The 24,782-nt window shown below is 40.0% G+C and overlaps 1 protein-coding gene across 1 annotated transcript in view; it reads right to left on the bottom strand.

Annotated features, from left to right (window-relative positions):
- The window catches only part of cacna1fa (calcium channel, voltage-dependent, L type, alpha 1F subunit a), a 28,336-nt gene extending 4,222 nt beyond the window's left edge, over positions 1 to 24,114 (bottom strand). Inside the window, exons 1-42 of the mRNA XM_029436635.1 lie at positions 24,096 to 24,114; positions 23,262 to 23,451; positions 22,906 to 23,011; positions 19,545 to 19,684; positions 19,305 to 19,450; positions 18,675 to 19,024; positions 18,443 to 18,546; positions 17,536 to 17,678; positions 16,719 to 16,787; positions 16,572 to 16,638; positions 16,457 to 16,483; positions 16,050 to 16,210; positions 15,751 to 15,976; positions 15,405 to 15,612; positions 14,474 to 14,594; positions 14,214 to 14,286; positions 14,039 to 14,102; positions 13,900 to 13,957; positions 13,719 to 13,815; positions 12,782 to 12,911; positions 12,638 to 12,697; positions 12,352 to 12,458; positions 11,996 to 12,083; positions 11,757 to 11,864; positions 10,966 to 11,018; positions 10,309 to 10,455; positions 9,324 to 9,525; positions 9,087 to 9,245; positions 8,892 to 9,002; positions 8,087 to 8,170; positions 7,171 to 7,197; positions 6,962 to 7,090; positions 6,809 to 6,874; positions 6,190 to 6,281; positions 5,248 to 5,407; positions 4,046 to 4,173; positions 3,564 to 3,660; positions 3,380 to 3,482; positions 3,173 to 3,274; positions 2,921 to 3,045; positions 1,893 to 2,227; positions 193 to 429 (exon numbers count right to left, since the gene is read on the bottom strand). Of these exons, the coding sequence (XP_029292495.1) occupies positions 193 to 429; positions 1,893 to 2,227; positions 2,921 to 3,045; positions 3,173 to 3,274; positions 3,380 to 3,482; positions 3,564 to 3,660; positions 4,046 to 4,173; positions 5,248 to 5,407; positions 6,190 to 6,281; positions 6,809 to 6,874; positions 6,962 to 7,090; positions 7,171 to 7,197; positions 8,087 to 8,170; positions 8,892 to 9,002; positions 9,087 to 9,245; positions 9,324 to 9,525; positions 10,309 to 10,455; positions 10,966 to 11,018; positions 11,757 to 11,864; positions 11,996 to 12,083; positions 12,352 to 12,458; positions 12,638 to 12,697; positions 12,782 to 12,911; positions 13,719 to 13,815; positions 13,900 to 13,957; positions 14,039 to 14,102; positions 14,214 to 14,286; positions 14,474 to 14,594; positions 15,405 to 15,612; positions 15,751 to 15,976; positions 16,050 to 16,210; positions 16,457 to 16,483; positions 16,572 to 16,638; positions 16,719 to 16,787; positions 17,536 to 17,678; positions 18,443 to 18,546; positions 18,675 to 19,024; positions 19,305 to 19,450; positions 19,545 to 19,684; positions 22,906 to 23,011; positions 23,262 to 23,451; positions 24,096 to 24,114 (5,219 nt within the window). The remainder of the gene's footprint in view (positions 1 to 192; positions 430 to 1,892; positions 2,228 to 2,920; positions 3,046 to 3,172; positions 3,275 to 3,379; positions 3,483 to 3,563; positions 3,661 to 4,045; positions 4,174 to 5,247; positions 5,408 to 6,189; positions 6,282 to 6,808; positions 6,875 to 6,961; positions 7,091 to 7,170; positions 7,198 to 8,086; positions 8,171 to 8,891; positions 9,003 to 9,086; positions 9,246 to 9,323; positions 9,526 to 10,308; positions 10,456 to 10,965; positions 11,019 to 11,756; positions 11,865 to 11,995; positions 12,084 to 12,351; positions 12,459 to 12,637; positions 12,698 to 12,781; positions 12,912 to 13,718; positions 13,816 to 13,899; positions 13,958 to 14,038; positions 14,103 to 14,213; positions 14,287 to 14,473; positions 14,595 to 15,404; positions 15,613 to 15,750; positions 15,977 to 16,049; positions 16,211 to 16,456; positions 16,484 to 16,571; positions 16,639 to 16,718; positions 16,788 to 17,535; positions 17,679 to 18,442; positions 18,547 to 18,674; positions 19,025 to 19,304; positions 19,451 to 19,544; positions 19,685 to 22,905; positions 23,012 to 23,261; positions 23,452 to 24,095) is intronic.
- Between the last annotated feature and the right edge of the window lie 668 nt (positions 24,115 to 24,782).

Raw genomic sequence — 24,782 nt, 5'->3', positions numbered from 1 at the left:
TTGGGTTTTGGACAAAACAAGACATTTAAAGACGTCATCTTGGACATTTTTCACTATTTTATAGAACAAACAATTAATCAATAATGAAAATAATTATTGGTTGCAGTTCTATATTGTGTGTTTAAGCTATATAAAAACAATAAGAAAGAGCTGAGATGACCAAAGGTTGTAACAATCTTCTCTGTTTCTCACCCTTCTACTGATGCCACACCTGCAGGATCCTCCTCAGTGATATAAACCTGCTCAGCTACTTCGGCTGGAGCCGCCACGACTGGTTCTTCTACGACGACCGGTGCCATCTCTGGAGGAGGAGGAGGAGAAGGAGGAGGCGGAGAAGGAGGAGGCGGAGAAGGAGGAGGCGGAGGAGGAGAAGGAGGAGGAGGAGAAGAAGGAGGAGGAGGAAGAGGAGGCAACTCGAAGAGGTCCACCCTGAACAGGAGAGAAAACAACTCATTATAACAGAGTTACTTAAACATGTTTCTCCAGATGTTTGTGATGAAGTTTCCTTCATGAGAAGATTCTTCTTCTTCAAATAAATAAAGTCTGCAGGAACATGTAACACACACATTAATGTAGCAGGAACATGTAACACACACATTAATGCAGCAGGAACATGTAACACACACATTAATGTAACAGGAACATGTAACACACACATTAATGTAACAGGAACATGTAACACACACATTAATGTAACAGGAACATGTAACACACACATTAATGTAACAGGAACATGTAACACACATTAATGTAACAGGAACATGTAACACACACATTAATGTAACAGGAACATGTAACACACACATTAATGTAACAGTAACATGTAACACACACATTAATGTAACAGGAACATGTAACACACACATTAATGTAACAGGAACATGTAACACACACATTAATGCAGCAGGAACATGTAACACACACATTAATGCAACAGGAACATGTAACACACATTAATGTAACAGGAACATGTAACACACACATTAATGTAACAGGAACATGTAACACACACATTAATGTAGCAGGAACATGTAACACACACATTAATGTAACATGAACATGTAACACACACATTAATGTAACAGGAACATGTAACACACACATTAATGTAACAGGAACATGTAACACACACATTAATGTAGCAGGAACATGTAACACACACATTAATGTAACAGGAACATGTAACACACACATTAATGTAACAGCAACATGTAACACACACATTAATGTAACGGGAACATGTAACACACACATTAATGTAACAGGAACATGTAACACACACATTAATGTAACAGGAACATGTAACACACACATTAATGTAACAGGAACATGTAACACACACATTAATGTAACAGGAACATGTAACACACACATTAATGCAACAGGAACATGTAACACACACATTAATGTAACAGGAACATGTAACACACACATTAATGTAACAGGAACATGTAACACACACATTAATGTAACAGGAACATGTAACACACACATTAATGTAGCAGGAACATGTAACACACACATTAATGTAGCAGGAACATGTAACACACACATTAATGTAACAAGAACATGTAACACACACATTAATGTAGCAGGAACATGTAACACACACATTAATGTAACAAGAACATGTAACACACACATTAATGTAACAGGAACATGTAACACACACATTAATGTAACAGGAACATGTAACACACACATTAATGTAACAAGAACATCAGATATAATATATAACATTTACTGCAGTCAGTACTTAAAGTACTTTTACTTTGACTTCTAGTGGAGTATTTTCAGACTGTTGTTTGTACTGCAGTGAGTGCTCTGAATACTCCCCCCCCCCCCACACACACACACTGATGTTAAAGAAATATATAAAGAGAGAGGAACACCTGATGGGCAGGGGGTCGGACCTCACAGGCTGCTCCGTCACCACGCTGACTCCCGCCAGCTCTGATCCGGGTCTCTGGTGGTCCTGCAGCCCCGTCACCTGCTCCGTCACCACCACGTTAGCTATCGTGGGCTCAGGCTCCATGAGCACCGTTACCTGCTCGACCAGCATGTGTATGGGCGGCAGCGGCGTGATGGCGGGCGTGGTGTTCACCAAGGTGTCGTGCTTGCTGTCGAATATCTCATCAGCCGGCATCTCTCCCTCCTCTTCCTCCAGGTCACAGCTCATCGCCAGACGCATCTCTGGAGCCAGATCCTGCAGCGTCCGCAGCCCGAGCTAAGAACACAGATACGTTAACGTCCAGTTTACTGACATATTATTCTTTCACACTCTGCAAGCTTGGACTACTAGTTAAGAATCAGTTTGTACAGAACAATGTTGATGCTTTTAACACGCTTCATCATCTGCTTTGATGCTTTCAGCCTCTGATTCTTGCATGTGTTGTGTTGTGGTGTGCTTTTTGTTCCCTGTTTGTACTTCTAAATGAAACACTTTTACTTATCCTGACCCGGACTCCCTGGCAGAGGAGATATTGTATCTCAATGAGATCTTTCTGGTTAAATAAAGGATAAATAAATAAAGAATGAATAAAGTCAGCCTCCACTCCAAAATGTATTTAGCTTGTTGTTACTTCGTTTGGATGTTTGATCTTCTCTGTGCTGAAAAGCTTTGAGACTGTTTCCATCTGCTGCAGGAGGAAAGTTTCTCTGAATCTCAGTTTCAAGTGTGTACGACCATCTTTTTGTCACTTCACAGCTTATTTGGAAGCCAATCATGTCCAGTGAAAACCACGTATCTCCAGGAACGTATCTCGATAAACTGAAGACTGAAGTGTTTGTTGGAAAAACGTTTTTTAAACTACAGTAAATAAAAGAGAATGCTTCGTCTAATCAGTATGTTACTCACATATGTAACTCTTAACTATTATTAAAAGCTTAGTACTTCTATACGTCTTTAAAGTGAAGTCACCTGCAGAGAAGCTGCCCTGTCCTTCTTCTTGGATTTCCTCTCCCTCTCCTTCCTCTTGCGGAACTTTTTGAAATAGTCCTGAATCAAGAAGCTGGCATAAAACTTCCCACAAGTCACCTCATCCCCTGAGGAGGAACAACAACAACAGTAGTGATGGAAATGTGCAGGGCCAAGTGGAGCATGCAGTATATTTTGCATGTTGCATTGTATTTTTGCTAGATTGTGGCCGGCTGCTGTAAGTTCTTGTTGTACCTCTAGGGGGAGGAATAACCTCATCAATGAGCTTGGGTTTGGTGCGCTTCCACAGCTTCTTAATAATCACCTTCAGCTCCTCATTCTGCTGGTCGATGGGGCCTGAGGGGGACAAACGGAAGAGAGACTTCAACAACACTGAGCGAGGTGGACTCGTACAGGTGCAATGCATAACGCTTCCGTCTCTGCAGGTGCATGAGATCAAACCTTCGGTCTTGATCTTCAGGGAGGTTCGCACCAGAGCAAACAGAGTCGCGCTGAAGGTGACGGTCCCGTCAGAGTGCAGCGGGACGTTCATCGCCACCAGTCTCTGAGAGGACAAGAGGACGAGGCGGAGGGAGTGAGATCTGTGTGTTCATCGCATCAAGTGTGCAGCACTGTGTCGACTTACCTTGCAAGCAACACGATGAGGACACAGTTTCCCAAAACCAAGAGGCGGCTGAATCCTCCGCAGCAGCGTGACGACATCGATGTGTTTTATACGGCCGCTGCGAGAAAAACACAAAAACAGACATTTACTGACAGATAAGAAGATTCAGTGAGAGGCAGGTGCGTACAGCCTTTCAAGGGTCAAATTCAAGCACTTTCAAGGTACCTAAACCCTCAAAGACTTATTATCACATTTAAATTATTACTATAAATGCAACAGCCTTTAGATATTATAAGATGTTTACATGTAACAGTGAGTACAGTAACATCTGTATCTGTTCAAACAACAAAAAGCACCAGATTATGTTGAAAATCAACCTTTTTCAAGTACTTTATTTAAATTAACAAATATTCAGAACCTTGAAAGCAGAACATTTTCCAAACCTTCCTGGGACCCTGTAGGACACACAGAAGATCAGAGGGTTAAACAGAGACGAGTCTTACGTGGCCTCCGGATCGTAGTCGGACCAAATTCTCTTGAACTCGTCCAGGTGGTGAGTGCCGAGCACGGTCCAGTCTCGCGTCAGGTATTCAAAGTTGTCCATGATGACGGCGATGAACAAGTTGATGATCTTAATAGAGAGAGAAGGACAGAAACATTAGAGTTATAAAAAAGATTTGATAACTGAATTATGATTATATTTTTGTTGTGTTTGCTTCAACATGTATGTGATCATCGATGGATTACTGAACGAGCCTACAGGGCACAGGCCCAAAGACTGAGGGGCCCAAAGACTGAGGGCCCCCCCCAGGCCTTCACCTACTAAATGTTACTTAAAGAGACACAAAGTGACTAAAAAGAGACTTAAAATAACTACAAAGACACAAAGTGACTACAAAGAGACTTAAAATAACTACAAAGACACAAAGTGACTACAAAGAGACACAAAGAAACTTCAAAGAGACACAAAATGACTACAAAGAGACGCAAAGTGACTACAAAGAGACTTAAAATAACTACAAAGAGACACAAAGAAACTTCAGAGACACAAAATGACTACAAAGACCCTCGTGTGATCGTCATAGTTGTCTTTCATAACGACATATTTGTCAATCCTTCTATTATTGCTCAAAATTTTGTAAATCTGGTTTCAAGGAAACAAGACTGAGAAATGTTCGAGCCAAGAAGGAGATTTTAAAACACACAAAGTTCCTTAAATGTTTATTGTCTAGTTTTAGGGGGGAAGGGTTAAATTGGGCTTTTCAAAATAAAGAAATAATAATATTGCACGTTTGGATTCTTGATTCTTTATGTGGGGACTTCAGGGTAATCTGTAAATCCATTTTCACGACAGATCTGCGACAGCTAAGAACGGTTTGAGCTTCCACTTTCATCGCACACTTTAAATTAAATTCTCCAGGTTTAAAGTCACTTCATTGAACCTGTTTAACGTCTTAAAATAGCACTGATGTCATGGAAATGTTGCCAAAAATATTTGCACCTTTTTTTAAATCAGGATTTCGTGATTTGTCTCTGCCGTCTGGATTAACTAAATCCACGGACGTGCGGTTCGGGGTTAAAACCACCGCTGCTCAGTGAGAATTAATTATACCTAAATTTAATTTGGAGTCGGGAGGCTGCGTTGCATTAAATCAAAAGGAGGGAAAGTGTTTTCAGATCCTTAATCCTCCGCGGCTGCGCTCACCAGGTAAGCACAGAGCATGAAGAAGCTGATGAAGTAGATGTAGGACAGGTTGCTGCCGCAGCTGAACTCTTCCCCGGGCTCAGTGTCGGCTTCTGGGTCACAGCGTCTCCCGGGCAGCGCTGCCAACATGATCTCCTGCCACTGCTCTCCAGTGGCACACCTACAAGGACACAGACACAGAGCAGCATTTACATTTCACTTTTATCTATACGCTAAAATCTTTAAAAACAATTCTCTTAATTAAAAGGGATAGTTTGGATGTTTTAAATGCAGTTTGTAGAAACAGACAGGAAGTACCAGCAGGAAGCGAAACAATGTTCTGCTGTGGACGACACCTAATCAGTTTAAGTGTACGCTGTATTTAGAATATGTTAACTGCTTTACCTCACTGCCAGATCTTTGTGACGGGGAACGAAAGCTGTTGTCTACGCTTTCTTTAAAGCCACCAGACTACATTGGAAAAAACAGCAATTTTACCCCACAGAACACAGTAGTAGCTGGTCTAGCGCTGCCTCCATCGGCTGGTTTGTTTATTTATTGTGTTATTGTGTGACTTTTAAAGGGTTTGATTGGATTCTCTAAAGTCACACAATAACACAAACAAACGAGCCGATGGAGGCAGCGGTGGACCAGCAGCTCCTGTGTTCTGAGAGGTAAAATTACTGTTTTTGTCAATGGAGTCTGGTGGCTTTAAAGAGAGCTTTAGTTCCTCGTCACTAAGATCTGACAGCGAGCGACAGTTAAAATATTCTAAATACAGCGTGCACTTAAACTGATATTTGTTTAGGTGTCTGAAACACGTCCACAGCAGAACATTGCTTTACTTCCTGCTTCCTGTCTGCTTCTACACACTGACTGTGGAGAAGAAGCTCATACAACCTCACTTCAAAACATCCGAACTATCCCTTTAACATCTGTCTCTTTCCGGCTGAAGTGTGTCACCTGAAGAGCACCAGAACAGCCATGAAGAAAGTCTGGAAGTTGCAGTTTCTGTTGATGTGTGTGTCGTCGTCGACGGCCACTTTCCCAAAGGACTGAGAGCAGAAAACAAACATCTGAAACGTACGACTGACACAAACTCACTGGGTGCACAAAGATGGTTTGTAATGAGTTACTTTAGATTCATTTGATCCTTTGAGTCTTGGTTTACATCACATGTTAGCGCAGTCGATGCTAATCTTCGACAGACTTCAGGTGTTTTACTTTATTAGTCTGGAATAATTTAGAGAGGTGTGAGATCATATATTTTTATTTACTTAATTTTTTTAAATAAGAGCAAATATTAAAAATATATATATAAAAAATTTAATAAAAGAAACATAAATATACAAAATAATTAAATTAAATAAACTTATTGCCAAGGATATTTCAGAAAGCATTTATTTATAATTTATCATGCTGTTTTTGAAATGTATATTTAAATATTTGCTATTATATTCCTATATTTAGTCATTTCCATTATCATTATTTATTTTAATGTTATACATGTTTCCCCTGTACTCAGGTCTCCCTTGTAAATCTCAACCTGACTTCCTGTAGAGTTTAAACAAGAGACACTCACCTGCATGCCGATCACAGCGTAGATGAAAAAGATCATCGCGATGAGCAGACCGACGTAAGGCAGCGCCTGAGCACAAAGAAGTCAAAGGGCACAATTAGAAAACAGGAGTCAAGACAAAAGTGTGCAGTCTCATCCTTTGAATCATCCTCGGACCTGAAGCGACTTGACGAAAGTCCAGAGGAGCGTTCGGATGCCTTCTCCTTTGCTGAGCAGCTTCACCAACCTCAACACTCGGAACAAACGGAAGAATGTGATGGAAACTTTCCCGCTTTCTCCTTTACCCTGGAACGACAGGAAATACGTTGAGATAAATATACATGTTACAGGGCGCGAGCATCAATCCATCAAAGTTTGTGTTTAGCGCTCACCTCGCCGTGGCCGCCTCCTCCCTGGATCCACGTCAGACGATCAGAACAGGTAGAAATGAAAAAGAATAAAATGGCATCAGGATCAGAATAACATTTTCACGAAAAACATCTGGCAACAAAGCGTTTCACTTCATTTACTCAGTTAACGGCTCAATTATATAAAAGTGTTTGAAATACGTCTTCACACGGCCAGGAATGTATTTAAGTGCATTTACTTATAACGTTAAAACAACAAGGATAGATACAAATAATAATTGATCGGTGAAAACAGTGTCAAAAGATGAATTTAGTTTTAAAAAGATTTAAAGTCTCGTAAAATGTTATGATGTGTTAGAATGTAAGAAAAAGATGCTCTCACATCTTTTACTTCAACTCCACTACATCTCAGAGGTTAAACATGTTTCTCCAGATGTTTGTGACGTGGTTCAAACAGGACAGAGACAAAGATACACACATGTGATGATCTTATAGAATATGATGCATTGTGTACATTAAACTACCAACAGGGTGTAAAGGAGGGAAGACACTTTGTTACAAGTCCTGCATTCAAAATCGTACATGAAGCTGAAAGTATAATCAAGAAGATGTACTTAAAGTAAAAATGTACTGTATACCAATGCATTATATTTAAAAAGTACAATGTTTCCCTCTGAGGTGGAGTCGAAGTATAAAGCAGCAGAACCTGAACATTGTTACAAATAAATTACTAATAAACATTTAATCAAAATGGCTATAATTTAATAGTTTGATTCTGCAAACTGACTTTCCATCGTCAATATATTGTAATTGTATTGTACATTTTGGACAGTAACTAAATTAACTTATTTACTGTCCACCACCAGCTTCTTTTTTTAATTTGTAAAAACGTACATGAGCTTTTAAAACGTGTCCGCTCATGTAACAAACTTACGCTGAACTCAGAGACGGCGATATCCAACACGCTCCCCACGACAATCAAAGCGTCAAATGAATTCCACGGATCAATAAAATAGTGCTGCGAAGGAAAGAAGAAGCAAAGTGAGAGTCAAAAACATGTTGACAGTTGACCACAAAGTGACACAAAATGACACAAACGACTACAAAGAGACACAGAACAACTACAAAGAGACAGAACAACTGCAAAGAGACACAAAACAACTACAAAGAGACACAGAACAACTACAAAGAGACACAGAACAACTACAAAGAGACACAGAACAACTACAAAGAGACACAGAACAACTACACTACAAAGAGACACAAACGACCACAAAGAGACACAAAACGACCACAAAGAGACACAAAACAACTGCAAAGAGACACAAAACAACTACAAAGAGACACAGAACAACTACAAAGAGACACAGAACAACTACAAAGAGACACAAACGACCACAAAGAGACACAAAACAACTACAAAGAGACACAGAACAACTACAAAGAGACACAGAACAACTACAAAGAGACACAGAACAACTGCAAAGAGACACAAAACAACTACAAAGAGACACAGAACAACTACAAAGAGACACAGAACAACTACAAAGAGACACAAACGACCACAAAGAGACACAAAACAACTACAAAGAGACACAAAACAACTACAAAGAGACACAGAACAACTACAAAGAGACACAGAACAACTACAAAGAGACACAAAACGACCACAAAGAGACACAGAACAACTACAAAGAGACACAACAGGTTTTTAAGAAGGTGAGAAGGTGAAGCCTCACATGAACCCGCAGAGCCAGTAACTTGATGATCATCTCGACGGTGAAGATGACAGTGAAGATCATGTTGAGGATGTCCATGACCGAGGTGAAGAGTTTGGACTGCTCGTAATGCTGCGAGAGAAGAAACAACACTTATATCATAATATAATATCATTATGATATCGTGTTTCATGGAAGAGTCGTGTGAAATGATACCTGGACAGCCAGAGTGAGAGTGTTTCCCAGAATCAGCACAAACATGGCATATTCAAACTGGCTGGAGTTGACAATTCTCCAGAATTTGAGCTGCGACGCGATTTTAGGAATGTAAATCTTTATAGGTTGAGCCTTGAGAGCGTAGTACACACACTGCCGCTGCACGGAGAAAACAACGTTACTCACTGAAAACACAGAAGTTATTATTTAATTGGAAACATTTCTAGAATAACAAACTTGATTTTTGTTGAGTTCACAGTTTTTGAACTCGGCCTCTCCTTGCTCTCGAAATGTGATGATGACAAAACCCACGAATATGTTCATCATGAAGAAGGCGATGATGATGATGTAGATGATGAAGAAGATGGAGATTTCTACACGGTAGTTGTAAATGGGCCCTCGGTTGATGGCGTTGGCGTCCACAGCCCGGTAAAGGAGCCTTTATACAACATAAACAATGAGGTTGTTAAGATAAGCGAAATGAACAAAGTCTTATTCATTCAGTTTACATCAGGAGCCCGATATAAAGATCCATACCCTCTGTAAATAACAATATATGTTCTGACAACATGATCTCAAAGGTCATAAGAAGGTCACCTTTGCATCTGGAATAGATTACCTTGGAGCCATGAAGTTTGAGGCGATAGAAGTAGATCGATGTATGTTGCCACAGGGTTAGGGTTTATGTACAATGAAATAATAATGAATCATCTGTATCTGTGTCTGTGCTTTATTGATTCCTCTCTGTTTCATACCACATGTTGTGAGCCATAAATATCCACGATTTAAAGAATATAAAACTTAAAGGATAAAGCTGGAAAATATATTTTCCCTTATTGTAAACAAACTAAATCTAACAATGAATTAAAAACAAATATCTATATGTCTGAGTGACCTGATAAACCCATTGTTTTCCAAAAGATATTAAATCTTTTGCTTTTTTCATTCTTCAATTATATGCCTTTGTTGCCATATGTCATACATTTTGGCGAGTTTAATTTTATTTTGAAAGTGTCGACTCTACTATAATACTATATATATATATATATATATACTATAATAAGAGTATAATAAAATACAGACAGTCGGAACCTTAAGGACAAAAATGTCTCTATTAAAGCCACAATGTTTGATCTACGGACAGAACATCAGCTTCACATCTTATGGATTCTTGTTGATAATAAAACAACACCTTGAGAAACAACGTAAAGCGAGGACTCACTGCGGCCAGCCTTCAAACGTCGACACCGTGAATAAAGCCAACATGCCCATCAGCACATTGTCAAAATTGAAATCACTGTTTTCCCAAATCCTCTCTTTGACCATGGGGTGGTTCATGTCTCCGTCTTTATACACCACAAACGTTCCCCTGAAATCCAACACATTGAAAGAAAGTGAGCGCACGTAGAAAGACTGCGAGGAGCTGTTTGTAGCGATGGCGTGTCAGGGTCATTACGGAGTCGGGGGATGGGGGAATATTCAGAGAAAGATCTCTGAATTTATGAGATTTAAATCTTACAAATACGAGAAATTAAAACCTCATTATTATAAAATCAGACATTTTCTAAAAAAATCTGAAAATTGTTGAGATTAAAGTTACAAATTACGATAAACTAATTTGGATATTCTGAGATTATAAAATCATAAATATGACAGAAAGAAATCAGAAATTCATTGAGATTTACAAATTTATGATAAAAAAGCTTTTTTGTCAGGCTGGTGGGTTTAAAGTCAGCGCACAACTTTAATCTTTAATCTCAGAGTTTGTTCTGCGTATATTCTCCCCCGCGTTGTAATTCTTGATTGTTTTACCTACGATGGCGCGAACACGAAGCGGTCGCAGTTTGTTGTGTAGAGAAATGAGGAAGAGAAAACTGACCTGCACTCCACAGGAGTGTGTTTGGCTTCATCTGTGCAGCTGTAGAATCTGCCCTGTAACATTAAACACAGGAAAGTTAAAAACATTACAATAATAATAATAATAATAATAATAATAATAATAATAATAATAATAATAATAATAATAATATAATAATAATAATAACAATTAAAATAATAAGTGAGTTAGAGAAAAACAACATCTAATGCAGTCCAATACAGCAGCTCTTTATAGAGCTCATAATGTTCAGCTGTTGGAGACATTGTTGGAAATATGTAAATTAAATGTTTTTTATTTGAGATTTATATTTGGATTTTAAAAACCTAGAATGATAATATTATTATTATTATTATTATTATTATTATTATTATTATTATTATTATTATTATTATTATTATTATTAATAATAATATTATTATTATGTAGTCTACTTGCTGTTTTATAATAATAATACTAATAATAAACTGTAATTATAAAGACACGAGATGCAGCTCAAAGTGCTTTGCAAATAAATAAAAATGCAACACAACAAATATATAATAAAAAATATATTTTTAAAGACAGTAGATGATCAAATATATAAGTAAAAGTAAAACATTTAACAATTAAGAACATTTAAAAAAATGAGAGAATTAAAAAAGAAATACAATAAGAATGATGTTAGTTATATACTATAAACTATAAATAAATATGTTTCCAGCTGTTAACAACGTGGCAGAACAGTCGCGTTAGATCGCATTAGGCTGGAGAGGTGTACCTAATAAAGTGGCCACTGAGTGCAACACACAAACCTTGAAGAGCTGCACTCCAATGCAGGCGAACATGAACTGAAGGAGCGTCGTGACGATCAAGATGTTTCCGATGGTGCGGATCGCCACAAACACACACTGCACCACGTTCTGTGCACAACGAAGGAGACGTGTGAGCTTTAACCAGCAGCACACTTTACTTCATACGCTTTATAAAGTATATATATATATATATATATATAACATGGATATATGGAACAAGAGCAATGAAAGAGACTCACCTTCAGTCCTTTGGCTCTGTTGATGGCTCGGAGAGGCCTCAGCACTCGCAGCACTCGGAGGATCTTCACCACAGAGATGGCGCTCGAACTGAGAGCAAAGAAAAGCAAAATATTTACAAAGAATTGCAAATTGAGGTAAAAAAAACTAGACTGGGAATGTAAAAAGGTTTTTATTTGTTACTTATTTTTGCATACTTTATGTTTTCCTTCTGATTTTCCTTTTGTTAATTATATGTTTATTTAAATCTCACATGCACAACTTGCATCTTTTCTGTTTCTTGTTGTGTTTCTGCTGCATTCAATCTCGTGTTACAGCTTCACAACAGACTGTCTGTGTCCGACGGTATAATACTCACTGTAGGAAGAAAGACGCGAGCGACACGCCGACCACCACCAGGTCCAGGAGGTTGAAAGCGTTTCTGCAGAAAGAGCCGGAGTGCAGAACGGCGCCGTACACCGTCATCTAAACACGAGCGAGAGAAGACGCAGAGTTAAAGGTATTTCATACTACTGAACTGAAGTATCCTCAGTCCTCATTTTGTTATACAACTTAAATAAAGTCAAAGAACAAATCGTAACATGAGGATCATATAAATCCAACAGCTGTATTTGAATAATGAATCTAAAGAGTTTTGGCGTTACCTTCAGGACGATCTCCACGGTGAAGACTGAAGTGAAAACATAATCGGCGTAACCGAGCACCTGAGGAAGAGAGAGACGGATATCAGTGCTGAATCTTGTGACTGACGAGCAGACGGACACGTTCTGCCAGCGTGAAGCTCTTACTATGTTCCTGAACGAGTGCGATTTGATTGGATCCTCAGCAGCCAGGGAAATACTGCTGAGGATGATGAAGACGAGGATGAAGTTGGTGAAGTAGGGGTGATGGATGAGGTTGTGGCAGGCGACTCGCAAACTGAGAATCGGGAGGAAATGACAAAATTGTTGTTATTATTTTAGCAAACAAAACGTATTGTTGACCTTTAGCCTCGATCGGGACGTCTTCGGCTTTCTAAGTCCTCGTGCATACGGCCGACATGTTGGCGAAGGTTCAACCTCAGCTCCTATAATAAGAGTATAACACGAGTCAGAGTCTTAAGGACGAAGATGTCTCCATTGAAACACATTAAAACAGCATAAAATCCTCCTTTCTTTTTTATCTGGAGCTTTTAGAAATTGTACTTTTTACTATTTTCCACCAGATTGAGACGTTTTCTCCTGTTTGGGACAAAAACAAGCTGCTTTCATGGTTTCCTGCACAAAAAATAAAAAAGCATCAAAATCAATGTTGGTGAGAATTATTGACATCACACAGACTGAAAAATAAACCCCCCCCAGCACCTGAAGGCCCCGTCACACTGACGTACGACAGAAACGTATGCCGGCGCATACGAAATATCGTCAATACGTTGATATAAGTTAAGGGTAAGTTGTGATCGTTTGAAGGACGCAGACGATACGCCGAACACGCCAGACAATATATTTGTACACGTTATGCAGTCGTTGGGTATTCGTCTGATACATGTTGTAAGTAAGTGATGCGACATCAACAGGTTAGACATGCGTATCTGTGTACGTTCACTTTTCAGATCCGATCCGATGACAAGTTGGACGTATCTGGACTCTGACATTCTGAGATGTGTGACAGGGCCTTAATAAACTAATTAAATGTATTAGTTTATCATCATTATCATCTCAGTTTGACTGTCAGAACTCAGATTACCAGTTCTTCTTCCCCAGAATGAAGAAGGAGCTTCCATCGGGGATGGGGACGATCTTCTCTTTGGGGCCGGAGAACTCCGGCTTTAAAGGAGCAACTCCTGCAATAAAAGAGCAAACATATAGGAAGCTATAAGAGACGGTAAGAGACGAGTGCTGCGTGTCCTGCCGGGCGTCACACTCACCCTCCAGCCCCTCGATGGCCCTCAGCTCCTCGTTGTCCTGCCAGTCGTCCTCCTCGTTCTACACGCCAGACAGAAGATCAGCTGTTAGGCATTTCGCTTAAAGAAAAAAGTCCAACATGCTGCAGGAAAAGTGATCTACCCCTGCGTCTTCGTCCTCCTTCTCTTCATCGTCGTCCCACTCTTCTTCGTCTTCCTTTTTCTCCCTGAAAACAACAAACAGTTTGAGAATAAGCTTCCTGTCTGTGCTTCTCGTGGTTCTCAGGACATAAAAGCACGAGTCGGTTATAAATGTGCTTTTTATAAATCGTACGTACTCCACTTTGGTCTTCCCGCTGCCTCCCGCCAAGTTGTCCACGGCGATAGCCAAGAAGACATTGAGCAGGATGTCTGAGCGCAGAATTAAGGAGTGCAGTTTGTGTTATGTCATTCTCTCAATCCAAACAAGAACACAAAGCTGGTGCTGCAGCAGTGGTGCATCATGGGAGTTCTTCACTGCAGTCGGGGTTCATGGTTGGAGCAGAGTTAGGAACATGTTATACCTTTGAATGCAACAGGAGTCCGACAGGAAGGATACAGTTACCGCAGACGAAGAGGATGACGAAGTAGATGCACACCACCATGTTGGGGAAGATGGGTCCTCCGTAGGCCATGATGCCGTCGTACATCACAGCGTTCCAGTCCTCCCCTGTGAGGATCTGCAAAGAGCCGCAGTGACAGACCGTGATTACACCACAACACATAAAACAGAGTCGATACGAGTAACAACAAGCTTCATTCACAGAGATCTTCCTACTTAAATGTGTTCTTGAGAAAGGTCTTCGTCAGATTCACGACGTGTTCTTAAACCACAGAAGCGTTCGCACATTTGTTCTTATAGACATGAAAACAACGAGCGAGCTTCATATTTAGTGATGGATATAAAAGATGCATGCGATGCTATTACTCCTGCAGAGTTGGCATTTTAATGAGGTGTTTATTTATTTTTAAAAGACAGTAAATGCTTAAAATAATTATTATAAATACTGTAAATTATTTATTTTACATTATTGTGTTTTTTAATAATATTTAAAAAAAAATAAAAATACCAATAATCTCAATAAAAAATAAATATATATATATATATATATATATATATATATATATATATATATATACATATATATATATATATATATATATATATATATATATATATATATATATATATATATATATATATATATATATATTTATATATATATTATATATATGTATATATATATTATATATATTTATATATATATATATATATATATATATATATATATATATATATATATATATATAAAATAAATGACACAGAAAAGAGCTCATGTGGTCACCCTACGCCCCTAAAATAGGTTTAAGTAAATCATATAAATAATAATATAATTCAACAATAACCAGATGAGCTCTGACCAAAGGATCTCCGTGTGAACGGCGTGAGTGGGCTTTAAGAAGAAATGAGACATTGAGATGTGAATCACCTGGAAACAGGTGAGCAGAGCCTGCGGGAAGGAGTCGAAGGTACTTCTCTTCATCTGAGTCTCGTCAAAGTTGAATTTGCCTCCAAACAGCTGCATGCCCAGCAGGGCGAAGATGATGAGGAAGAGGAAGAGCAGGAGCAGCAGGGAGCAGATAGCCTTCATGGAGTTGAGCAGCGAGTTGACCAGGTCGGACAGAGCGGCCCAGTGCCTGGAAATAACAACGTGAAAGAGGGCGAAGGTCACAACTAAAGGACCTTTAAAGTCCTCCTCTGCACTCCTGACATGTTCCCCTTCAGGAGCTCTCTAACTAATCTAATCTGTCCTCATGAAGTCACGTTTCACCCACCGGGTCATCTTGAATATGCGGAGCAGTCGGATGCAGCGCAGCACAGAGATGCCGATGGGCGGGATGAACTCCATCTCCACGAGCAGCGTCTCCAGGATGCCGCCGCACACCACGAAGCAATCGAAGCGGTTGAACAGCGCCATGAAATAGATCTGCAGGCCGAAGGCGTACATCTTCATCAGCATCTCCAGAGTGAAGAGCAGCAGCAGGACCTTGTTGGCTCGCTCTGCGGGACGAACACAAGACGTGAAGGAAGGTTTCTTTCATTTAAAGGTCACGAACAAAAGGAGCATTCTTACCTTGCATCTCTGTGAGCCACTTGGGCTGCCCGGCGTGCTCGGAGGCGCTGGCCACTGTGTTGAGGAACACCAGCAGGAGAACCAGCCAGTAGAAGTTCGTGGTCTTGACGGCAACACGGCAGTTCTTCCTCATCGTGTGATTCAGTTGGCACAGCTGGTCACTAAGAACAGAGTTCGGTCAACATTTCGACGAGTGTAACAATTAATAACTTCACGAGAAGTGTCTTTTTAATTTCTCATCACATAAATACAGTGAAATATTAAAATACACATAAATGTGCTGATGTGCTGCATGTGCAGATCTAAAGAGAAGTCTGGATGAAGCAGGTTCAGAGTGCGCACACACACACACACACACACACACACACTCTGAATTGTACCTCGTCACATCATTAAATGGATCTTACCAGAAGCTGTTGGCCATCATCTTCGCCCTGAGGAAACAAGGAAAATGTGCAAATCATAAATCAACTTCATTAACGGCAGCGAAGAATCACAAACAAGGTTTTTGTGTCGCCTCACATGAGAGACGCACAGAAGCCGCTGTCATCATCCAGGTAAGCGATGTCATCATCCGAGTCGGACTCGGCTGAACACAGAGACAAGAAGCGGCCGTTAGAGAGCAGCACGTAACGTAAACACAATAACAGACGGGGACGGCTGACGTACCTCCACCATCCTCATTGTACTTGTACCAGCCGAACTTCTTCATCATCTTCTTCTTTGCGATCGCAGCACCTTTAGAGTCACATAGAGGCAGATTGTTCATTACAAGGAAAACAATACTGCAAGATTATTATTAAAAACAGACACATTACTTCGTGTTATATATTTATTTAATTATTATTATTTATTTATTGTATTTTTATTAGAATTATTGGAATTATTTAATTGTATATTTTATTATATATTATATTATTATTATTATTATGAATAATATTTATTGTATTTTTATTAGAATTATTTAATTGTATATTTATGAATATACACATTACCTAGTGTCGGGAATTTTATATATGTATTTAAATATTAATAATAATAATAATAATAATGTATTGTATATTTTATTAGAATTATTTCTTAGTATATTTATGAATATGCATATGTGTATTTTTATTTTTTATTAATTAAATGTTTACATTGTTACATCGTGGTACAATAAATAGTCCCCAATTATTTAATAATCTTTAAACTGAAAATGCATTTCAATGTATTTTAAACATATTTATTTAAGTGTATTTATTTAAATATATATATAATAATATATATAATAATTGATTGTATTAATTTATAATATAATATAATATATATAATATTTTTTGTTATGTTTTTGAATTTCTTTTGAGAATGGGAACTAAATATGGACATTGAAGAAATGCACAGAAGCCTGTTTTGTATGATTGCACTTATAATAAAATAAAAGGCATATTATGTATAAATATAAAGTATGTTTTGGTTTGTCTACTTGAAGACGCGTTGAACTCACGTTTGTTCCCTTCTTCGTCCACGTCCTCGGCCTCGATGAGCCAGTCCATGTAGCCGATCATGTCCTCCTCCATCTGCTTGCTCTCCTGAGCTTTCTGCAGCTCCCCGCGCGCCACGGCCTTTTCTCTTTCCTTCGAGAACTCTCTGTGACACACAAGTCCAGACACTCAGAACAGAGAGAAGTGTGCAGCGTTCCTGCAGCTTAAGGCAAGTGAAGACTGTTTTAACTTTAGGACCTTTGCAATAACCAAAAAGACATAAATTACTTTCCCCAAATGTTGATTTTAACATAAAGTGTTTCCCCACGTCGACATCTGCACACAACACATCGAATGATGTTGTTGGTTTATATTCTGCGCGCTTAAATTATTTAAAAAATAGATGTTACCAATTATTTTCAGATTTTAAATTGCAATGTCAGATACAAATAATTATCATAAAATCATTTAAAAAGATTCATAAAATAATAAATAAATATTAAATATTAAAAGAAAATCATAAAAATCAATTTCCTGCTACTTTATATTCTACTCGACTATATCTCAGAGGTAAACTTCAGATTCAGATTAATAATACAAAATATAATATAATATAAAGTATATATATATATATATATATATATATATATATTATATATCTATATATTATATATATTAAAAAGTTTTACCAGCTTCAACATTAAAGTGATGAGCACATTAAACATCATCCAGTAATATAATATATATTATTTTACTTTTACTTTTGGAACTTTAAGTTAATTTTGATGAACTTTAATTTTAACTTTAAGGTTTGAATGCAGGACCGTCACTAGTAGCAGATTATTGTACTTAAAGTAAAAGATCTGAGTACTTCCTCCACCTCTGATTACACACGTTAAACACAGTAAGGCTGCAGCTGCAGCGACGTACCCGCTCAACACACCCAAAACCAGATTGATAATAAAAAAAGATCCAAAGATGACGAGAGACACAAAGTAAACCCACGGGATCTCGAAGCCAATGGCGTCATTCATCTGTGCAGAGAGGCAGAGACACACAGACGGGTAAGACTTCTTTACAACAAACGTGTGTGTGTGTGTGTGTGTGTGTGTGTGTGTGTGTGTGTGTGTGTGTGTGTGTGTGTGTGTGTGTGTGTGTGTACCCAGTAGAGAACATCTGTCCAACCCTCCATAGTGATGCACTGGAAGACTGTCAGCATGGCGAAGAAAACGTTGTCGAAGTTGGTGATGCCGCCGTTGGGGCCCTCCCACTTGCCCCTGCACTCAGTCGAGTTCCCGAAGCAGAAGCGCCCGCTGCCGGCGAACGCACAGGGCGACGGGTCGTCTTCGATCATGAGGCCCGAGGTGCTGGAGTAGCACGTCTTGTGCATCCGGCCGATGAAGAGCTCCAAGCCGATGATGGCGTAGATGATGATGACAAACATGACCAACATACCGATGTGCAGAAGGGGCACCATGGCTTTCATGATGGAGTTCAACACAATCTGTAAACCTGACAAGAGAAACGCAGTGAAGCACGAATAATATATACAATACAATTAGTAGATACTCATTACATAATGCATTTATTATTACATTTATCACTGCATGATGTAATAATAATTATTACATCATGAGGTGAAAGTGTGTTATATTGTGTCAATCTGTTATTGTAATAACGCATTACGTATATTTATAATATTATATATAATATATTTATAAAGTGCTGTCAGCGGAACATCAACATGTTCATAATGCACCAGAGAACGTGTGACCACACATTCAACACTCACTCGGCACGCCGGACACGAGCCGCAGCGGTCGCAGCACCCTGAACGCTCTGAGAGCTTTGACATCCAGGCCTCCGGGTTTCCCCGCAGCGTGATGCGCCTCGCCGGGCTTATGATCCGTCATGCCCTCCGCCATCACGCTGAACAACCTGCAGACGCACAGAACAACCTGTTGGACCTTCACTTCTCAAGTCGTGATGGAGGAAACGGATGCACATCGTGACACATGATGCAACACAATACCCGACGATGACGATAACGAAATCAAGCAAGTTCCAGCCGCTGCGTATGTAGGCGCTCGGGTGCATCACTAGGCCGTAGGCGAGGATTTTAGTGAAGGTCTCGATGGTGAAGATGACGAGGAAGACGTACTCAACTTGTTCCTGGAAACAGGAGAAAAGGCAGACTTGGATTGGAGGCCTGCTGTCATTGTTTCTACAGTTCTGCACTGTGGAGGTGGTGGGAGACAGATCTACTGGACAACATGTCCCCCCCCCTCCAGGACACTTTGTCTGCACTGTGCAGCTCCTTCAGTGACAGGCTGCTTCACCCGCAGTGTCTCACGGAGAGATAATGTAGGTCCTGTCTCCCTGCAGCGGTCAGACTGTACCATCACCACGGCCCCCGGTACACCACCACACCAACAAGTCTATTCCAACACCTTGTGCAATATTCTCTTTTAGAACTTCTGCAATTACACCGTCATGTGCGACTGAACTTATATTATATTACTGTCTTTGCTGTAACAATGTAAATGTGTTGTATTATATTGTTTTGTTGTGGTGCCTGTTATAAATAATAAATAAATATATAATGTCAGACTTGTAATAACCTGCCCAGGAAGTGCAGACAATGACTCATTATCAAACTAACATATTTACATTGAGGTGTAAACTCAAGTGTTGATTAATGTGCAGCCCTGGAAAATAAATAAGTAGAAGTCGGTGAAAACATCTCAAGTCCAGTGAAGACGTGCAGGAACCGACTCCTCGTCTTGGCATTAACGGACGTCTTCATGCGTCTTCTTCAGACCACGTGTGTTGTCATTAAACTGCGGCGGCTTTCTAACCTCTTAACCCGCAGTGTGCTGTGTCGAACACACACTTAAGCTCGTCACCGGATCCTTTTCTGTAACCTTCAGCTTAATGCGTCTAATCACTGCAACCGCTGTCAGCCGGCTTCTTACCTCAGGCTGACGCAATAATCCAGGCATGCTGTGGTTTACTGTTAGATAACTGGAAGTCACAGAAAGGTTTTGCAGAAGCTGGTGATTTTACCAGATGATTGTGTAAGTCACTGAAGGGAAGTGTGTGTTAAACTGTTAAACTGTTAAACTGTTAAACTGTTAACTTAACTGTTAAACATCCTGCTGCACGAGAAGGCGTCTGTCCTGCGACCCTTTTAAATAAAACGACCTAAAGATTCTAATATTTGATCACTTTCACAGTTTAGAGAAGAGGATTGTTTCCAACGATGCAACAACAACAACGTGACTTCTTTGCTAACATTTAAAGCTGGTTCTGAGTCACATTGGCTCATATTTCCAATATGCAAAAGAAAGACCGGCTTGTTTTCAGTTTGTAGTTTGTAGTTTATGATGAAATGATCAGAAGGAGCGAGACAGAGAGAGAGGAGAGAGATGAGGCAGATGGTGGGTGTTTAAGTCATTATCCCCGACATGGTCAACTTAACGTGGTCACAGTGCAACTTTTTTACCCTCTAACCCCTTTACCCTCCAACAGGACACTATTACCTTCTCCCTAATTGTTTCTCCCTTCAGATAAATACCTGCAGACGACTGTTTACTGTGCACTCAAAGGACTCTAATGATAATGAAAATCATCGCAGGAGAATCACACAAGATGTTCTCATTAAGAAACAGGAACATAAAAACATGCAAGAACATAAAGAAGCTCAGAAATTCTTCAAGAAATCAACTCTCAGATCAAAGCACGTCTCCGGGGTCAGTTTTAAGTGTTTACTGCAGTGAAAGTAAAATCAGGTCAAATATCTGTGTCTGTTCTTTTCCAACTGATAATGTTGTGAACACATTACAGAACAAATATGCATTTCTTAAATGTTGCTGACTAACATATTTAAGCTATTTATCTAAATAATATTTTGACATTCTTGAAATTGAAAGCTTCATTCATTCCCTTTAATCCGGGGTCTTCAACCTTTTTATGGTGCATACAACACTAAGCCATTAAGTTAGACTCTCGTTAATGTTGCGTATGTTAAATGTTTGTATTTTTACACAAACAGGCCGATTTATCTTTGCTAATATGTTGGATTCAGGGTACTGTAATGTGTAATGTCAGATATAATTAATAACTAATAGAACTAATTACATTATCAAACAAGGATTTGGCATGTGGTATGCAAGGTATGCATGGTGTGCATGGTATGTGAGGTATGCATGGTATGTGAGGTATGCATGGTGTGCATGGTATGTGAGGTATGCATGGTATGTGAGGTATGCATGGTATGCATGGTGTGCATGGTATGTGAAGTATGCATGGTATGCATGGTGTGTGAGGTATGCATGATATGCGAGGTATGCATGGTGTGCATGGTATGTGAGGTATGCATGGTATGTGAGGTATGCATGGTATGCATGGTGTGCATGGTATGTGAAGTATGCATGGTATGCATGGTGTGTGAGGTATGCATGGTGTGCATGGTATGTGAGGTATGCAAGGTATGCATGGTGTGCATTGTATGCATGGTATGTGAGGTATGTACGGTATGCATGGTGTGTGAGGTATGCATGGTATGCGAGGTATGCATGGTATGCATGGTATATGAGGTATGCAAGGTATGCATGGTATATGAGGTATGCATGGTATGTGAGGTATTCGAGGTATGCATGGTATGCATGGTATGCATAGTATGCATGGTATGCGAGGTATTCGAGGTATGCATGGTGTGCATGGTATGCGAGGTATGCAAGGTATGCATGGTATGCATGGTATGCATAGTATGCATGGTATGCGAGGTATTCGAGGTATGCATGGTGTGCATGGTATGCGAGGTATGCATGGTATGCATGGTATGCATAGTATGCATGGTATGCGAGGTATTCGAGGTATGCATGGTATGCTTGATGTGCATCAATCTCACACATTAGGGAATGAATGCAGGTACAGTGTTTTGGACTAAGAGTGGAAATACCTTCAGGATGTTCTTCTTTCAGTTTCTTTCTTTTCTTTCTGTGTGTGAAGGATATTCCCCCAGGTTTTGTATCCGTGTTTTGTATTCTGTGACTGTGTGATGTCTTTACTTTGTTTTGATGTCTACGTGTTAGCGGTGCAGCATCCTTTAGAAGCTGCTTTTGTTTTTAACATATTTCTCCAGGAAGTCAGAAAGTGTTAATAAGCAGTCGTTTATAACACTGTGGTGATTATTTAACCCCATTAGTCTCTTCCATGAGGTTTCACAGCACATGAATTTATGCTGGAGCCTCATTTATCTTTCTTAATACTAAGCTTAAACTCTCATAATGAATGAAAATAAAGAAACAAATAAAGTTCCTCACGAGATATAAAGTCATTTGAATATGATTGAATTGAAACAAGTGAGGTTCAGCTGCTGTTTCACTCACCAGTTGGTGATTGGTAACGTTGGAGTCATCGTCAGGGTACGGCTTGGTGACACCCATGGCCACACAGTTGGCAAAAATGGCAAGTAGAATGAAAATGTCAAAGGGCGTGAGGACTGCAGTTAAGGGCAGAACAGGAAATGCATCTTTACAGTAAAATACACACAACAACATAATAACACTTTACCCAGCATGCACCTCAACATATTCTCATAAACACAAAACACATTGGCATCACATGCAGGATGAACATACACAAACCACCATGTCCGTATACTAAAGTATACCCCCCCCCCCAACCCCCTCATGCCTGGGCCTAAACGTCTCCCGCACCCCGCTCTGCACACTCAGAAGGATATTTCCACTCTACGAGGGCCAGGGCTGCCATGCGGATGGGGTTACTGAGGGTGAGGCAGCAGAGGGCTCGGGGGGCTCTGAGAGCAGACTTGTTCGCCTGCATCGCCTTCTTGGCCCCCCCTCCTCTTTTTCTGGCAGAGCCAGTGGACCCCAGGGTGTCTGATTTTCCTCCTTCCCCACCAGGGGGGGCATCTGTCCAAAACAAAACAAAAACACAGTGATGATGATATTCTGTGTTCTAATATTAGGATGACATGTGTTCTGTAAATGATCTCGTGGTTTACTGTCAGAGTCTGTGGTGTTGGACACCTTTACTGTCAACAGTCTGCAACTTCCAGTTCTCTCACAACATGTCATCATTTCATATTCATCAACACAGTTGGGGGAGGACTCGAGGCCCGCTGGAGCAGCAGACAGGTATTCTGTCCTGAAGGCCTCAAATGATAAGACGTGACCTACTTCTTTAGTGGAGGCAGTGTGGCACTTAGCCCGGCACTATGAGGCCCAGGATCACCTGTTGAGAATAAGCCTGCAGGTTCCTTTATTACCTCACTATGTAAGAACTACACAGGAGGAGCCAGAAATAAGAGCAGATAAGAGCTATAAAACAAACCTGCTCATTGTGGAATTATGACTGAATATCTGCTTGTATTATGTTAGAACAAGGATTACTCTTCCACCGACGCCTCCCGCAGTTCACTCTGATTCCACTTCACACCTTTACATCAGTGAGCTTTCTCTTCTTTTTTATTTTGCACAACTTTGCAGGTATAACGCGCAAACCTTGAGTGTCCTGTGTGCAAACATGGCTCAGAGACTTTGTAAGCAGTTCCTACCTTTCTTTGCCGCGTCCATGTCCGCAGGGTAACCACGAAATCACTTCAGGAAACCCACCATCAACTCCTCAGGGGATCTGCGATGCGTTATGGATCACAGATACTAATTTGGGCCCAAAAAGAGAGAACTTTCTAGGAGTAAAACAGTAAAAAGCACCATCTGTCTGTCATCTCAGTCCCACACGCAGCACGCCGGTGCAGCTGAGAGGCTGCAGGCCATCCTGCTGCTCAGCCTGCTTACAGAGGAATCCAATTAAAGCTTTCTGCTAATGTCTTACACGTGTTAATAAAAACTGCAATTGCTTTTATATCCACGCAGGCACATAACGGTGAAGGGATATTACAACAAACACGTCCCCATATCCGCGGTGGTTAGCCGGGAGGATTACACGAGCTGAGCCGTTTAAAAGGATGACAGGAAATCTTTCCAAGGGAAGGTGGAGGTAAACTGTGGAGTTAACTGTGGAGTAAACTGTGGAGTTAACTGTGGAGTAAACTGTGGAGTTAACTGTGGAGTAAACTGTGGAGTTAACTGTGGAGTAAACTGTGGAGGTAACTGTGGAGTTAACTGTGGAGTAAACTGTGGAGTAAACTGTGGAGTAACTGTGGAGTTAACTGTGGAGTTAACTGTGGAGTTAACTGTGGAGTTAACTGTGGAGTTAACTGTGGAGTAAACTGTGGAGTAAA

Source organism: Cottoperca gobio, chromosome 7 (genome assembly GCF_900634415.1).
Source record: "Cottoperca gobio chromosome 7, fCotGob3.1, whole genome shotgun sequence".
Lineage (NCBI taxonomy): Eukaryota > Metazoa > Chordata > Actinopteri > Perciformes > Bovichtidae > Cottoperca > Cottoperca gobio.
This window is presented reverse-complemented; position numbering and strand designations above follow the sequence as displayed.